We start from the raw sequence: 16,124 nt of genomic DNA, 5'->3' as shown, positions 1-16,124 counted from the left end.
CCTGGACTGTTAGCTCCGCCCATTGACCCCAATGACCCTAGCGAAGGGACGTGGCTCTTCCCGCTGTAACAAATCACATACAACCAAACTTTATTGACACAAACTGCATGGAAAGCATCTCAGTAGACTTTATTTACAATGACAATATACCCAACACATGCTCTTAAAACAGAGTCAAATAGTTTGTATGTGTTTTAGACAACCTCATGCTCCCATAGGAAAACATGTCTGGTCAAAGTCTGTAACTTCTATAGGAAAACATGTCTGGTCAAAGTCTAACTTCTATAGGAAAACATGTCTGGTCAAAGTCTGTAACTTCTATAGGAAAACATGTCTGGTCAAAGTCTAACTTCTATAGGAAAACATGTCTGGTCAAAGTCTAACTTCTATAGGAAAACCATGTCTGGTCAAAGTCTAACTTCTATAGGAAAACATGTCTGGTCAAAGTCTAACTTCTATAGGAAACCATGTCTGGTCAAAGTCTAACTTCTATAGGAAACCATGTCTGGTCAAAGTCTAACTTCTATAGGAAACCATGTCTGGTCAAAGTCTGTAACTTCTATAGGAAAACATGTCTGGTCAAAGTCTGTAACTTCTATAGGAAAACCATGTCTGGTCAAAGTCTAACTTCTATAGGAAACCATGTCTGGTCAAAGTCTAACTTCTATAGGAAAACATGTCTGGTCAAAGTCTGTAACTTCTATAGGAAAACCATGTCTGGTCAAAGTCTAACTTCTATAGGAAAACCATGTCTGGTCAAAGTCTGTAACTTCTATAGGAAAACCATGTCTGGTCAAAGTCTAACTTCTATAGGAAAACATGTCTGGTCAAAGTCTAACTTCATGTCTGGTAAAGTCTGAAAAGGAAAACATGTCTGGTCAAAGTCTAACTTCTATAGGAAAACATGTCTGGTCAAAGTCTGTAACTTCTATAGGAAAACCATGTCTGGTCAAAGTCTAACTTCTATAGGAAAACATGTCTGGTCAAAGTCTGTAACTTCTATAGGAAAACATGTCTGGTCAAAGTCTGTAACTTCTATAGGAAAACATGTCTGGTCAAAGTCTAACTTCTATAGGAAAACATGTCTGGTCAAAGTCTAACTTCTATAGGAAAACATGTCTGGTCAAAGTCTGTAACTTCTATAGGAAAACCATGTCTGGTCAAAGTCTAACTTCTATAGGAAAACTGTAACATGTCTGGTCAAAGTCTGTAACTTCTATAGGAAAACCATGTCTGGTCAAAGTCTAACTTCTATAGGAAAACATGTCTGGTCAAAGTCTGTAACTTCTATAGGAAAACCATGTCTGGTCAAAGTCTGTAACTTCTATAGGAAAACATGTCTGGTCAAAGTCTAACTTCTATAGGAAAACATGTCTGGTCAAAGTCTGTAACTTCTATAGGAAAACATGTCTGGTCAAAGTCTGTAACTTCTATAGGAAAACATGTCTGGTCATCTGTAACTTCTGTCTGGTCAAAGTCTAGGAAAACATGTCTGGTCAAAGTCTGTAACTTCTATAGGAAAACATGTCTGGTCAAAGTCTAACTTCTATAGGAAAACATGTCTGGTCAAAGTCTGTCATGTCTGGTCAAAGTCTGTAACTGTCTATAGGAAAACATGTCTGGTCAAAGGTCAAAAAACATGTCTGGTCAAAGTCTGTAACTTCTATAGGAAAACATGTCTGGTCAAAGTCTGTAACTTCTATAGGAAAACATGTCTGGTCAAAGTCTAACTTCTATAGGAAAACATGTCTGGTCAAAGTCTAAATTCTATAGGAAAACCATGTCTGGTCAAAGTCTGTAACTTCTATAGGAAAACCATGTCTGGTCAAAGTCTGTAACTTCTATAGGAAAACCATGTCTGGTCAAAGTCTGTAACTTCTATAGGAAAACATGTCTGGTCAAAGTCTGTAACTTCTATAGGAAAACATGTCTGGTCAAAGTCTGTAACTTCTATAGGAAAACATGTCTGGTCAAAGTCTGTAACTTCTATAGGAAAACATGTCTGGTCAAAGTCTGTAACTTCTATAGGAAAACCATGTCTGGTCAAAGTTCTATAGGAAAACATGTCTGTAACTTCTATAGGAAACCATGTCTGGTCAAAGTCTGTAAAGTCTTCTATAGGAAAACATGTCTGGTCAAAGTCTAACTTCTATAGGAAAACATGTCTGGTCAAAGTCTGTAAAGTCTTCTTCTATAGGAAAACATGTCTGGTCAAAGTCTAACTTCTATAGGAAAACATGTCTGGTCAAAGTCTAACTTCTATAGGAAAACATGTCTGGTCAAAGTCTGTAACTTCTATAGGAAAACATGTCTGGTCAAAGTCTGGTCAACTTCTATAGGAAAACATGTCTGGTCAAAGTCTAACTTCTATAGGAAAACATGTCTGGTCAAAGTGTCTGGTCAACTTTCTATAGGAAAACATGTCTGGTCAAAGTCTGTAACTTCTATAGGAAAAACTTCTATAGGAAAACATGTCTGGTCAAAGTCTAACTTCTATAGGAAAACATGTCTGGTCAAAGTCTGTAACTTCTATAGGAAAACATGTCTGGTCAAAGTCTAACTTCTATAGGAAAACATGTCTGGTCAAAGTCTAACTTCTATAGGAAAACATGTCTGGTCAAAGTCTAACTTCTATAGGAAAACATGTCTGGTCAAAGTCTGTAACTTCTATAGGAAAACATGTCTGGTCAAAGTCTAACTTCTATAGGAAAACATGTCTGGTCAAAGTCATGTCTTCTATAGGAAAACATGTCTGGTCAAAGTCTAACTTCTATAGGAAAACATGTCTGGTCAAAGTCTAACTTCTATAGGAAAACATGTCTGGTCAAAGTCTAACTTCTATAGGAAAACATGTCTGGTCAAAGTCTGTAACTTCTATAGGAAAACATGTCTGGTCAAAGTCTGTAACTTCTATAGGAAAACATGTCTGGTCAAAGTCTAACTTCTATAGGAAAACATGTCTGGTCAAAGTCTAACTTCTATAGGAAAACATGTCTGGTCAAAGTCTAACTTCTATAGGAAAACATGTCTGGTCAAAGTCTAACTTCTATAGGAAAACATGTCTGGTCAAAGTCTGTAACTTCTATAGGAAAACATGTCTGGTCAAAGTCTAACTGTCTGGTCAAAGTCTGCTTCTATAGGAAAACCATGTCTGGTCAAAGTCTGTAACTTCTATAGGAAAACATGTCTGGTCAAAGTCTAACTTCTATAGGAAAACATGTCTGGTCAAAGTCTAACTTCTATAGGAAAACATGTCTGGTCAAAGTCTGTAACTTCTATAGGAAAACATGTCTGGTCAAAGTCTAACATGTCTATAGGAAAACATGTCTGGTCAAAGTCTGTAACTTCTATAGGAAAACATGTCTGGTCAAAGTCTAACTTCTATAGGAAAACATGTCTGGTCAAAGTCTAACTTCTATAGGAAAACATGTCTGGTCAAAGTCTAACTTCTATAGGAAAACATGTCTGGTCAAAGTCTGTAACTTCTATAGGAAAACATGTCTGGTCAAAGTCTAACTTCTATAGGAAAACATGTCTGGTCAAAGTCTGTAACTTCTATAGGAAAACATGTCTGGTCAAAGTCTGTAACTTCTATAGGAAAACATGTCTGGTCAAAGTCTGTAACTTCTATAGGAAAACATGTCTGGTCAAAGTCTAACTTCTATAGGAAAACATGTCTGGTCAAAGTCTGAAAACATGTCTGGTCAACTTCTATAGGAAAACATGTCTGGTCAAAGTCTAACTTCTATAGGAAAACATGTCTGGTCAAAGTCTGGTCAAAGTCTGTAACTTCTATAGGAAAACATGTCTGGTCAAAGTCTGTAACTTCTATAGGAAAACATGTCTGGTCAAAGTCTGTAACTTCTATAGGAAAACATGTCTGGTCAAAGTCTAAATTCTATAGGAAAACCATGTCTGGTCAAAGTCTGTAACTTCTATAGGAAAACATGTCTGGTCAAAGTCTAACTTCTATAGGAAAACATGTCTGGTCAAAGTCTGTAACTTCTATAGGAAAACCATGTCTGGTCAAAGTCTAACTTCTATAGGAAAACATGTCTGGTCAAAGTCTGTAACTTCTATAGGAAAACATGTCTGGTCAAAGTCTGTAACTTCTATAGGAAAACATGTCTGGTCAAAGTCTGTAACGTCTATAGGAAAACATGTCTGGTCAAAGTCTGTAACTTCTATAGGAAAACATGTCTGGTCAAAGTCTGTAACTTCTATAGGAAAACATGTCTGGTCAAAGTCTAACTTCTATAGGAAAACATGTCTGGTCAAAGTCTGTAACTTCTATAGGAAAACCATGTCTGGTCAAAGTCTAACTTCTATAGGAAAACATGTCTGGTCAAAGTCTAAATTCTATAGGAAAACCATGTCTGGTCAAAGTCTAACTTCTATAGGAAAACATGTCTGGTCAAAGTCTAACTTCTATAGGAAAACATGTCTGGTCAAAGTCTGTAACTTCTATAGGAAAACATGTCTGGTCAAAGTCTGTAACTTCTATAGGAAAACATGTCTGGTCAAAGTCTGTAACTTCTATAGGAAAACAATGTCCAGTTTGCTACATCAGGGAAAGGATCCTGCAGCAACAGGAAATGTGAATTATTATGTGGATTATAAATTATGGACATTTTTTGTAGCGGTTGACACATTTTTCGTTAGGGCAAATAAAGCCTGACATTTTAAAGTGAAAATGACAAAACTTTGCGTACACACGGCAAGTTAGCATTTCTTGCTAGCACAGGAAAACTCTCTGCGACAACGGAGTGCTCAAATGAAGATGGTGCATCTGTAGTCTCGGACTAGTTGAACCGGTCTCTAACACCAGGACTATTCTCTGACCTGTATCCATTGTGGCTGGAGCCCAGAGACTTGTACAGGGAGGAGGGGGGAGAGTTGAGTCTGTTCTGTCGCTCCAGCTGTCTCTGCTCCTTCATCTTCTTCGGCTGGGGCTTGTTATAGCTCTCCTCTCTGCCAACGTAGCTGGACATGCCATACACTGGGATTATCTCTGGGAGACGGAGAGATGGAGGGAGAGGGAATTGAGAGAAGTTAAGACGAAAGAGGGAGTTAGCTATGTAATTGAGGTGTATGTATATACACTGAGTGGACAAAAACATTAAGGACACCTGCTACAGACCTAGACAGACATAGACAGACATAGACAGACATAGACGGACCAGGTGAATCCAGGTGAAAGCTGTGATCCCTTACTGATGTCATCTGTTACAATCAGTGTAGATGAAGGGGAGGAGACGGGTTAAAGAAGGATTTTTAAGCCTTGAGACAATTGAGACGGATTGTGTGCGTGTGCCATTCAGAGGGTGAATGGACAAGACAACATAAGCCCCTCCGAACGGGGTATGGTAGTAGGTGCCAGGCGCATCGGTTTGAGTGTGTCAAGAACTGCAACGCTGCTGGGTTTTTCACACTCAACAGTTTCCTGTGTGTATCAAGAATGGTCCACCACCCAAAGGACATCCAGCCAACTTGACACAACTATGGGAAGCATTAAGAGTCAACCTGGGCCAGCATCCCTGTGGAACGCTTTCGACACCTTGTAGAGTCCATGCCCTGACGGATTCGTAGGAATCATGTAGTAACCAAAAAAGTGTTCAACAAATCAAAATATATTTTAGATGTTTTAGATTCTTCAAAGTAGCCACCCTTTGCCTTGATGACAGCTTTGCACACTCTTGGCATTCTCTCAACCAGCTGCATGAGGTAGTCACCTGGAATGCATTTCAATTAACAGGTGTGCCTTGTTAAAAGTTCATTTGTGGAATTTCTTTCCTTCTTAATGCATTTGAGACAATCAGTTGTGTTGTGACAAGGTAGGGTTGGTATACAGAAAATAGCCCTATTTGGTAAAAGACCAAGTCCATATTATGGCAAGAACAGCTCAAATAAGCAACAAGAAACAACAGTCCATCACTACATTAAGACATGAAGGGCAGGCAATGTGGAAAATCTCAAGAACTTTTCAAGTTTCTTCAAGTGCAGTAGCAAAAACCATCAAGCGCTATGATGAAACTGGCTCTCATGAGGACCACCACAGGAAATGAAGACCCTGAGTTACCTCTGCTGCAGAGGATAAGTTCATTAGAGTTACCAGACTCAGAAATTGCCGCCCAAATAAATGCTTCACTAAGTTCAAGTAACAGACACATCTCAACATCCACTGTTGATAGGAGGTTGCGTGAATCAGGCCTTCATGGTCAAATTGCTGCAAAGAAACCACTTCTAAAGGACACAAATAAGAAAAAGAGACTTTATTTGGGCCAAGAAACACAAGCAATAGACATTAGACCGGTGGAAGTCTGTCCATTGGTCTGATGAGTCCAAATTTGAGATTTTTGGTTCCAACCGCCGTGTCTTTGTGAGACGCAGAGTAGGTGAATGGATGATCTCTGCATGTGTGGTTCCCACTGTGAAGCATGGAGGAGGAAGTGTGGTGGCGTGGGGTTGCTTTGCTGGTGACACTGTTAGTGATTTATTTAGAAGTCAAGGCACACTTAACCAGCATGGCTACCACAGCATTCTGCAGCGATACGCCATCCCATCTGGTTTGTGCTTAGTGGGACTATCATTTGTTTTTCAACAAGACAATGACCTAACACACCTCCAAGCTGTGTAAGGGCTATTTGACCAAGAAGGAGAGTGATGGAGTGCTGCATAAGATGACCTGGCCTCCACTATCACCCAACCTCAACCCAATTGAGATGATTTGGGATGAGTTGGACCTCAGATTGAAGGAAAAGTAGCCAACAAATGCTCAGCATATGTGGGAACCCCTTCAAGACTGTTGGAAAAGCATTCCAAGTGAAGCTGGTTGAGAGAATGCCAAACATTTGCAAAGCTGTTATCAAGGCAAAGAGTGGCTACTTTGAATAATCTAAAATATATTTTGATTTGTTGGACACGTTTTTGGATACTACATGATTCCATATGTGTTATTTCATTATTCTACAATGTAGAAAATAGTAAAAAATAAAATAAAATGAATGAATGAGTAGGAATGTTCAAACTTTTGACTGGCACTGTATATATCTCCAGTGGTGTAAAGTACTTAAGTAAAAATACTTTAAAGTACTACTTAAGTAGTTTTGGGGGTTTCTGTACTTTACTATATATAATGTTGACAACTTTTACTTTTACTCCACCAGATTCCTAAAGAAAATAATGTTTTTCTACTCCATACAATTTCTCTGACACACAAAAGACCTCGTTACATTTTAAATGCTTAGCAGCACAGAAACATTTTCAATTCACGCACTTAAAGAGAAAATCCCTGGTCATCCCTACTGCATCTCATCTGGCAGACTCACTAAACACAAATGCTTTGTTTGTAAATGTCTGAGTGTTGGAGTGTGCCCCTGGCTATCCATAAACAAAACAAAACAAGACAATTGTGCCATATGGTTTGCTTAATAAAATGAATTTTAAATTATTTATACTTTTACTTTTGACACTTAAGTATATTTTATCAATTACAATTACTTAAGTATATTTAAAACAAAATACTTTTAGTAGTATTTTACTGGGTGACGTTCCCTTTTACAATTGAGTACTTTTTCAACCATGGTATATATCTCTAGTACAGGCTACAGTATCTCATATGCCCATAGACATGTCTTAGACTGGGGTGTGGGTATCTTACCTTCTCCATATATGGGTGGGAGGTGGTGTTGGTAGTACTGGTGGGGGGGCAGGTCTCCAGGACTCACAGGGGGGTAGAAGGAGTGAGAGTTGGGGATAAAGTGGGGGTGGGTGAGGTACGGCGGGAGGTGGTGCGTGGGGGAGAGAGCGGGGGAGTACGAGGGGGGATAACATTCAGGAGACTGGGGGGTGACGACCACCCGACGCACTCCTGTGTTGTCTTCTAACACCTGGGGGGAGGAGAGGCAAATGGGAGAGGAGGGAGGAGAGGGGGAGGGGAGGAGAGGGGGAGGAGAGGAATTCTTAGCATTACTGGAGAATTCCACAATAGAACACATCCAATAACACTCAATTAAATCCAACCCACACTGGAGTGTTCACACAGTAGTTCTCCCCATGGTCAAATAACATGGCAGGTTGTGTAAAACCCACCATCACCACCAGGAAGTAGTTCTCCCCATGGTCAAATAACATGGCAGGTTGTGTAAAACCCACCATCACCACCAGGAAGTAGTTCTCCCCATGGTCAAATAACATGGCAGGTTGTGTAAAACCCACCATCACCACCAGGAAGTAGTTCTCCCCATGGTCAAATAACATGGCAGGTTGTGTAAAACCCACCATCACCACCAGGAAGTAGTTCTCCCCATGGTCAAATAACATGGCAGGTTGTGTAAAACCCACCATCACCACCAGGAAGTAGTTCTCCCCATGGTCAAATAACATGGCAGGTTGTGTAAAACCCACCATCACCACCAGGAAGTAGTTCTCCCCATGGTCAAATAACATGGCAGGTTGTGTAAAACCCACCATCACCACCAGGAAGTAGTTCTCCCCATGGTCAAATAACATGGCAGGTTGTGTAAAACCCACCATCACCACCAGGAAGTAGCTCTCCCCATGGTCAAATAACATGGCAGGTTGTGTAAAACCCACCATCACCACCAGGAAGTAGTTCTCCCCATGGTCAAATAACATGGCAGGTTGTGTAAAACCCACCATCACCACCAGGAAGTAGTTCCCCTCACAGGTAACTACAGTTGACAGATTAAGAGGAGTGTGTGGGGGGCAGTAGTTTGTAACCCAATACACTAAATTAAATTGCTATGGGTTTGATCAAACTCCAGTTTAAGACTTTGGCTGTACACACATGCACACACACACATACACACACACACACACACACATTCCACCAATTCAGACACTCTCTCGCACACACATTCCATTCCATTCACACATTCCAATTAGTAAGCAAACACACACTCCCCCGTGAGAGTTGCTTCCAAGCACACACACACACACGCCACACAAACAACACACACACGCCACACAAACAACACACACACGCGCCACACAAACAACACACACACGCACCACACAAACACCATACACACACTACACACACACTACACAAACACTACACACACACACACTACACACACACTACACACACACACACACAGACAGCAAGAGAGAGAGAGCAAGAGAGGAGAAAAGATAGCCGACCACTCTCTCTGACTCCCGACTCCAACCTCCACATCCTCTATACAAAACAAACTTACCAAACGTGAAAAACAGACATGTTTATGTGAAAACAATGCCAAAGTCCCACCAGAAACTAGTTGGCAGAGGATCCCCCTCTCTCTCCTTCCATCCATCCATCCCTCTCTCTCCTTCCTCTCTCTCTCCTTCCTTCCATCCCTCTCTCTCTCTCTCCTTCCATCCCTCTCTCTCTCTCCTTCCATCCCTCTCTCTCTCTCCTTCCATCCCCCTCTCTCTCTCCTTCCATCCCTCTCTCCTTCCATCCCCGTCTCTCTCTCTTTCCATCCCTCCCTCTCCTTCCATGCCTCTCTCTCTCCTTCCATGCCTGTCTCCCCTTCCTTCCATCCCTCTCTCTCCTTCCTTCCTTCCCATCCCTCTCTCTCCTTCCTTCCTTCCTTCCTTCCCATCCCTCTCTCTCCTTCCTTCCTTCCTTCCTTCCATCCCTCTCTCTCCTTCCTTCCTTCCTTCCTTCCATCTCTCTCTCCTTCCTTCCATCCCTCTCTCTCCTTCCTTCCATCCCTCTCTCCTTCCTTCCATCTCTCTCTCTCCTTCCTTCCATCTCTCTCTCTCCTTCCTTCCATCCCTCTCTCTCCTTCCTTCCATCCCTCTCTCTTCTTCCTTCCATCCCTCTCTCTTCCTTCCATCTTCCATCTCTCCTTCCTTCCATCTCTCTCTCTCCTTCCTTCCATCTCTCTCTCCTTCCTTCCATCCCTCTTTCTCCTTCCTTCCTTCCATCCCTCTCCTTCCTTCCATCCCTCTCTCTCCTTCCATCTCTCTCTACCCATCCCTTGCTCTCCTTCCATCCCTCGCTCTCCTTCCATCCCTCTCTCTCCTTCCTTCCATCCCTCTTCTCTCTCTCTCTTTCCTTCCATCCCTCTCTCTCCTTCCATCCCTCTCTCTCCACCCATCCCTCTCTCTCCACCCATCCCTCTCTCTCCACCCATCCCTCTCCACCCATCTCTCTCCTTCCATCTCTCTCGCTCTACCCATCCCTCTCTCCTTCCATCCCCCTCTCTCCTTCCATCCCTCTCTCTCCTTCCATCCCTCTCTCTCCTTCCATCCCTCTCTCTCCTTCCATCCCTCTCTCTCCTTCCATCCCCCTCTCTCCTTCCATCCCCCTCTCTCCTTCCATCCCCCTCTCTCCTTCCATCCCCCTCTCTATGTGGGTGTTTATGTACTATAACGGTGACACTTTTTCCCGCTCTCAGTTGGCTCAGTGGCCTCCCCCCAACACACACAGTCAATGGCCTCGCTGCTATCACTCCCCCAACAACGTACCCTGCAATAATCAACACATTCCTCTCTGCTCTGGGCGGCTTCAGTTGAGAGCAAGTTTACCACACACAAACACAGCTTACCTGGGAGATGTATCCTGGGGGGACGTGGATGGGGGGGATTGATCCATTGGGAGACATCATTGGGACCTCAGCAGGACCTGCACAAAAGAGACACACTGTCAGTCATTGTAACACACACACACACACACACGCTAATGACAAGGTAACGCCTAGGCTTTAGTTCAACATGCTAACACGGTCTTGTGTCATGCAGGAGACCTGGATTCAGTCACAGACACAAACAACAGCAGGTAAAAACCTTATTGAGGAAAATCCACTTATTTTTGTGTATACTTTTCCACTGTGATCTCTCTCCTCCCCACTCCCTCTGGTGAAGTCATTGGTATCCCGTAGACTGCTGTAGGCAAGTCTGGGTTCATTGTATATCATACTAAACACACACACAGTAGATGAGAAGTACACAGTGAGGGACCCCTTTTTGCCCCCTCTCTGACCTCCCTTCTCCCCTCCTCCCTCTTCTTTTCTGGGGAATATGAAGCTGTTCATTGAGCATAACATATGAAAACACAAACATACACACCAACACACACACACACGCGCACAAACAAATTCACACACATTTGCACGGCACACACAAATACACGCAAGCACACGCAAATGCACACCCAGTTGGCAAACAGACGTGTGTTTAGACAGTCTCTGTTGCCTCTGTGCTCTTCCCTCAGCAAACAGCAGCTTTCAACCACTTAAACACACACAGCACAGAGTGTTCCCATCCGTTGGCCCCCTAGACACAAGCACACACACACACACAAACAACCACACACACTCACATAGAGGGTAGAACATGGCTCTTTAGTGTACAATCATTTTGGAGTTACTCTGGGAACAAGGTCCTATTTATTTTTGGTCTGTAATGAGTTAAACAACCCACATGTGAACTTCAAAATCTACAACAGCCGAGCTAAAGGCAGAAACAAGCACATACAGGTAACTGCCAAAATAAAGGAAACACCAACATAAAGTGTCTTAACAGCATAACAGCTTCAATGCACCTTGGCATAGATTCTACAAGTGTCTGGAACTCTATTGGAGGGATGTGACACTATTCTTCCAAGACAAATTCCATCATTTTGTGTTTTATTGATGGTGATGGAAAACACTGTCTCAGGCGCCACTCCAGAATCTCCCATAAGTGTTCAATTGAGTTGAGATCTGGTGACTGAGACGGCCATGGCATCTGGTTTACATAGTTTTCATGATCCCTCAAACCATTCAGTGACCACTCATGCCCCTTGGAGGGGGGCATTGTCATCCTGTGGGCCACAGCCATTGTAGAACAGCGATTACTCACCACGAACTGGAAGAAGATTTTTCCTTTAACGAGAAGGATTTACTGCTCTCCTGGGAACAGGCCCAGATCCCAGTCATTTTCATGAAGAAAAGATGGAGGAAAAGAGGACGCAGATCAGGCTGCCTTTTGAGAATCCGTAGGTGAGCAAGTAAACTCCCACTGCCATCAATTCTACTTGCTAACATGCAATCATTGGAAAATTAAATTGATGACCTACGATTACGATTATCCTACCAACAGGACATTGAGAACCGTAATATCTCATGTTACACCGAGTCATGGCTGAACGACGACAGGGATATTATAGAGCTGGCAGGATTTTCCATGCACCGGCAGAACAAAGAAGCTACATCCGATAAGAGGAGGGTTGGGGGTGTGTGTCTTTTTGTCAATAACAGCTGGTGCGCGATGTCTAATATTAAAGTCTTGAGGTATTGCTCGCCTGAGGTAGAGTACCTTATGATAAGCTGTAGACCACACTATCTACCAAGAGAGTTCTCATCTATATTATTTGAAGCCGTCTATTTGCCACCACAAACCGATGCTGGCACTAAGACCTCACTCAACCAACTCTATAAGGCCATAAGCAAATAGGAAAATGCTCATCCAGAAGCGGCGCTCCTAGTGGCCGGGGACTTTAATGCAGGGAAACTTAAACCACTTTTACCAAATTTTTACCAGCATGTCACATGTGCAACCAGAGGGAAAGACCACCTTTACTCCACACACAGAGATGCATGCAAAGCTCTACCCCGCCCTCCCTTTGGAAAATCTGACCATAATTCTATCCTCCTGATTCCTGCTTACAAGCAAAAACTAAAGTAGGAAGTACCAGTGACTCAATACGGAAGTGGTCAGATGACACGGATGCTACACTACAGGACTGTTTTACTAACACAGACTGGAATATGTTCCGGGATTCATCCAATGGCATTGAGGAATACACCACATCATCAGTCATCGGCTTTATCAATAAGTGCATCTACGACGTCGTACCCACAGTGACTGTACGTACATATCCCAACCAGAAGCCATGGATTACAGGCAACATACACATTGAGCTAAAGGCTAGAGCTGCCGCTTTCAAGGAGTGGGACACTAATCCGGACGATTATAAGAAATCCCGCTATGCCCTCAGACGAACCTTCAAACAAGCAAAGCGTCAATACAGGATTAAGATTGAATCCTACTACACCGCCTCTGACGCCCGTCGGATGTGGCAGGGCTAGAAAACTATTACGGACGACAAAGGGAAAACCACACATCACTGCCCAGGGACGCGAGCCTACCAGACGAGCTAAATGCCTTTTATGCTCGCTTCGAGACAAGCAACACTGAAGCATGCACATGCTGTTTTGGGTGACTGTGTGATAACACTCTCGGTAGCCGATGTGAGCAAGACCTTTAAACAATTTAACATTCACAACGCCGCGGGGCAAGATGGATTACCAGAACGTGTACTCAAAGCATGCGCGGATCAACTGGCAAGTGTCTTCACTGACATTTTCAACCTCTCCCTGACTGAGTCGGTAATACTTACAGGTTTCAAACAGACCACTATAGTCCCTGTGCTCAAGGAAGCGAAGGTAACCTGCCTAAATGATTACCGCCCCGTGGCACTCACGTCGGTAGTGCTTTGAAAGGCTGGTCATGGCTCACATCAACAGCATCCTCCCGGATACCCTAGACCCACTCCAATTCGCATACCGCCCCAACAGATCCACAGATGATACAATCTCAATCGCACTCCACGCGGCCCTTTCCCACCTGGACAAAAGGAACACCTATGTGAGAATGCTGTTCATTGACTACAGCTCAGCGTTCAACACCATAGTGCCATCCAAGCTCATCACTAAGCTAAGGACCCTGGGACTAAACACCTCCCAATGCAACTGGATCCTGGACTTCCTACAGGTGGTAAGGGTAGGCAACCACACATATGCCACGCTGATCCTCAACACTTGGGCCCCTCAGGCTTGTACACTTGGGCCCCTCAGGGGTGTACAGTTGGGCCCCTCGTGGACTCCCTGTTCACCCACAACTGCATGGCCAAACACGACTCCAACACCATCATTAAGTTTGCTGACAACACAACAGTGGTAGGCCTGATCACCGACAACGATTAGACGACCTACAGGGAGGAGGTCAGAGACCTGGCAGTGTGGTGCCAGGACACCAACATCTCCCTCAATGTGAGCAAGACAAAGGAGCTGATCGTGGACTACAGGAAAAGGCTGGAACTGGAACACGCTGTCATACACGTTGATCCAGAGCATCCCAAACATGCTCAATGAATGACATGGCTGGTGAATATACAGGCCATGGAAGAACTGAGACATTTTCAGCTTCCAGGAATTGTGTACAGATCTTTGCGACATGGGGCCGTGCATTATCATGCTGAAACATGAGGCGATGGCCACAGATGAGTGGCACGACAATGCCTCAGGATCTCATCACTGTATATCTGCGCATTCAAATAGCCATCAGTAAAATGCAATTGTGTTCTTTGTCCGTAGCTTATGCCTGCCCATACCATAACCCCACGGCCACCATGGGTCATTCTGTTGACAATGTTGACATCAGCAAACCGCTGGCCAACACAACGCCATGCACGTGGTCTGTAGTTGTGAGGCTGCTTGGACATACTGCCAAATTCTTGAAAACAACATTGGAGGAGGCTTATGGTCGAGAAATTAACATTAAATTCTCTGGCAACAGCTCTGGGGGACATGCCAATTGCACGCTCCCTCAAAACGTCAGATATCTGAGGCATTGTGTTGTGTGACAAAACTGCACATTTTAGAGTGGTCTTTTATTGTCCCGAGCACAAGGTGCACCTGTGTAATGATCATGCTGTTTAATCAGCTTCTTGACATGCCACACCTGTCAGATGGATGTATTATCTTGGCAAGGAGAAATGCTCACTAACGGGATGTAAACAAATTTGTGCACAACATTTGAGAGAAATAAACATTTTGTGGGTATGGAACATTTCTGGGATCTTTTATTTCAGCTCATGAAACATGTTGAGTTGATATTTTTTGTTCAGTGTAGTTTATGTCCCTCATTTACTCAAGTGTTTCCATTATTTTTGGCAGTTACCTTTACCTCTGAGTGCATTATCCTTTTAAATGGTTAAAAACAAAAGCAAAAATGATCAATTCAGAGTAACAATTGAGTTGGTAGTGTTGATTCTCAAATATATTACGATCAGTTGGTGTCAGATATGTACTGGCTTTAACCGCTCGCTCCACTTCTCTCCTCCCCTCTTCTCTCCTCCCTTCCGTCAGATGTCAGAGATGAGGTCATTTCCTGCCTCAAATATATGGCACCATCACCCAGACAGGACGACATGATGTAGAATACAATCTGTCACCTCTACATCCAAGTGTTTCCCCTAGCAACCACATCGCAACCACTACATGATCTGGCTTGGAGCAACACACAGAGACACCCCCCCCCCCCACACACACACACACACACAAACTACAGGAGATCAGTTCTCTCTGTGTCCATAGACTAATTAAGCAGAATCTCATCTTCAAAATAATTAAGCATCATCATTTCCCCACTACCTGGAATACACTCAAAACTGTAGGAGACACACTCAAACACTCTCACACACACCCTAACATTCTCATACAGAACAACAGGAGATGATGCAACATTTCATCAGATGTTTCTAATAATACAGCTGTCTAGAACAGCTGCTGCAGGGCCCCAGAGGTGTGCGCGCGCGCACACACACACACACACACACACACACTGTAATTGACTGTGTTCCATTATTGCGTTTAATGTTGTTGTGATGATGTGTTACGCTATGCCTAAGCTAGGTGATAGGCGATTGATTGCTTTGTCCTGTTAAAGGATGGGAGTGGCTTTGTGTCAGGTTTAATCCATCAGAATTCAATCACTTTTTGACAGCATCCCTTTTGATTTGAACAAAACCTTCCACACATATTTGGCCACTGTAGAAGTGCTCGGAAAGTGACTGTTTGGGCCTGAATGTCAAAACATTTAATAGATAAAGGTGCTCAAAAAAAGCGTACAAACAGGGTTGTCAAACTATTCCATCATTTCATGAACCATGCTACAGACACGCCCCCTTTATGAGAGTCACAAGTGTGCATCTGCCACTGAAGGAGGAAGTGTCATGGTGCGTTCGCATCCAAGATGGAAGTGGTAATTTACCACATACAACTGGGAAGAATACGCAACTCAAACTGGTAATTACTAGTGGGAAACTTCTCTATCATCCTGAGCACCTA

General features: G+C 43.3%; 1 protein-coding gene across 4 annotated transcripts in view; it reads right to left on the bottom strand.

Annotated features, from left to right (window-relative positions):
- LOC135543398 (fibronectin type III domain-containing protein 3B-like) overlaps positions 1–16,124 on the bottom strand; it is a 153,266-nt gene that overhangs the window by 92,634 nt on the left and 44,508 nt on the right. For all 4 annotated transcript variants that reach the window (XM_064970610.1, XM_064970611.1, XM_064970613.1 and 1 more), the window contains exons 4-7: positions 10,560–10,636; positions 7,661–7,889; positions 4,843–5,011; positions 1–63 (exon numbers count right to left, since the gene is read on the bottom strand). The exon at positions 1–63 is cut by the window's left edge and continues 80 nt beyond it. In XM_064970610.1, coding sequence (XP_064826682.1) covers positions 1–63; positions 4,843–5,011; positions 7,661–7,889; positions 10,560–10,636 — 538 coding nt within the window. The remainder of the gene's footprint in view (positions 64–4,842; positions 5,012–7,660; positions 7,890–10,559; positions 10,637–16,124) is intronic.

The sequence above is a fragment of the Oncorhynchus masou genome, chromosome 7 (assembly GCF_036934945.1).
Source record: "Oncorhynchus masou masou isolate Uvic2021 chromosome 7, UVic_Omas_1.1, whole genome shotgun sequence".
Taxonomy (NCBI): domain Eukaryota; kingdom Metazoa; phylum Chordata; class Actinopteri; order Salmoniformes; family Salmonidae; genus Oncorhynchus; species Oncorhynchus masou.
Note: the sequence above shows the minus strand (reverse complement) of the source record. Positions and strands in the feature narration are given on the sequence as shown.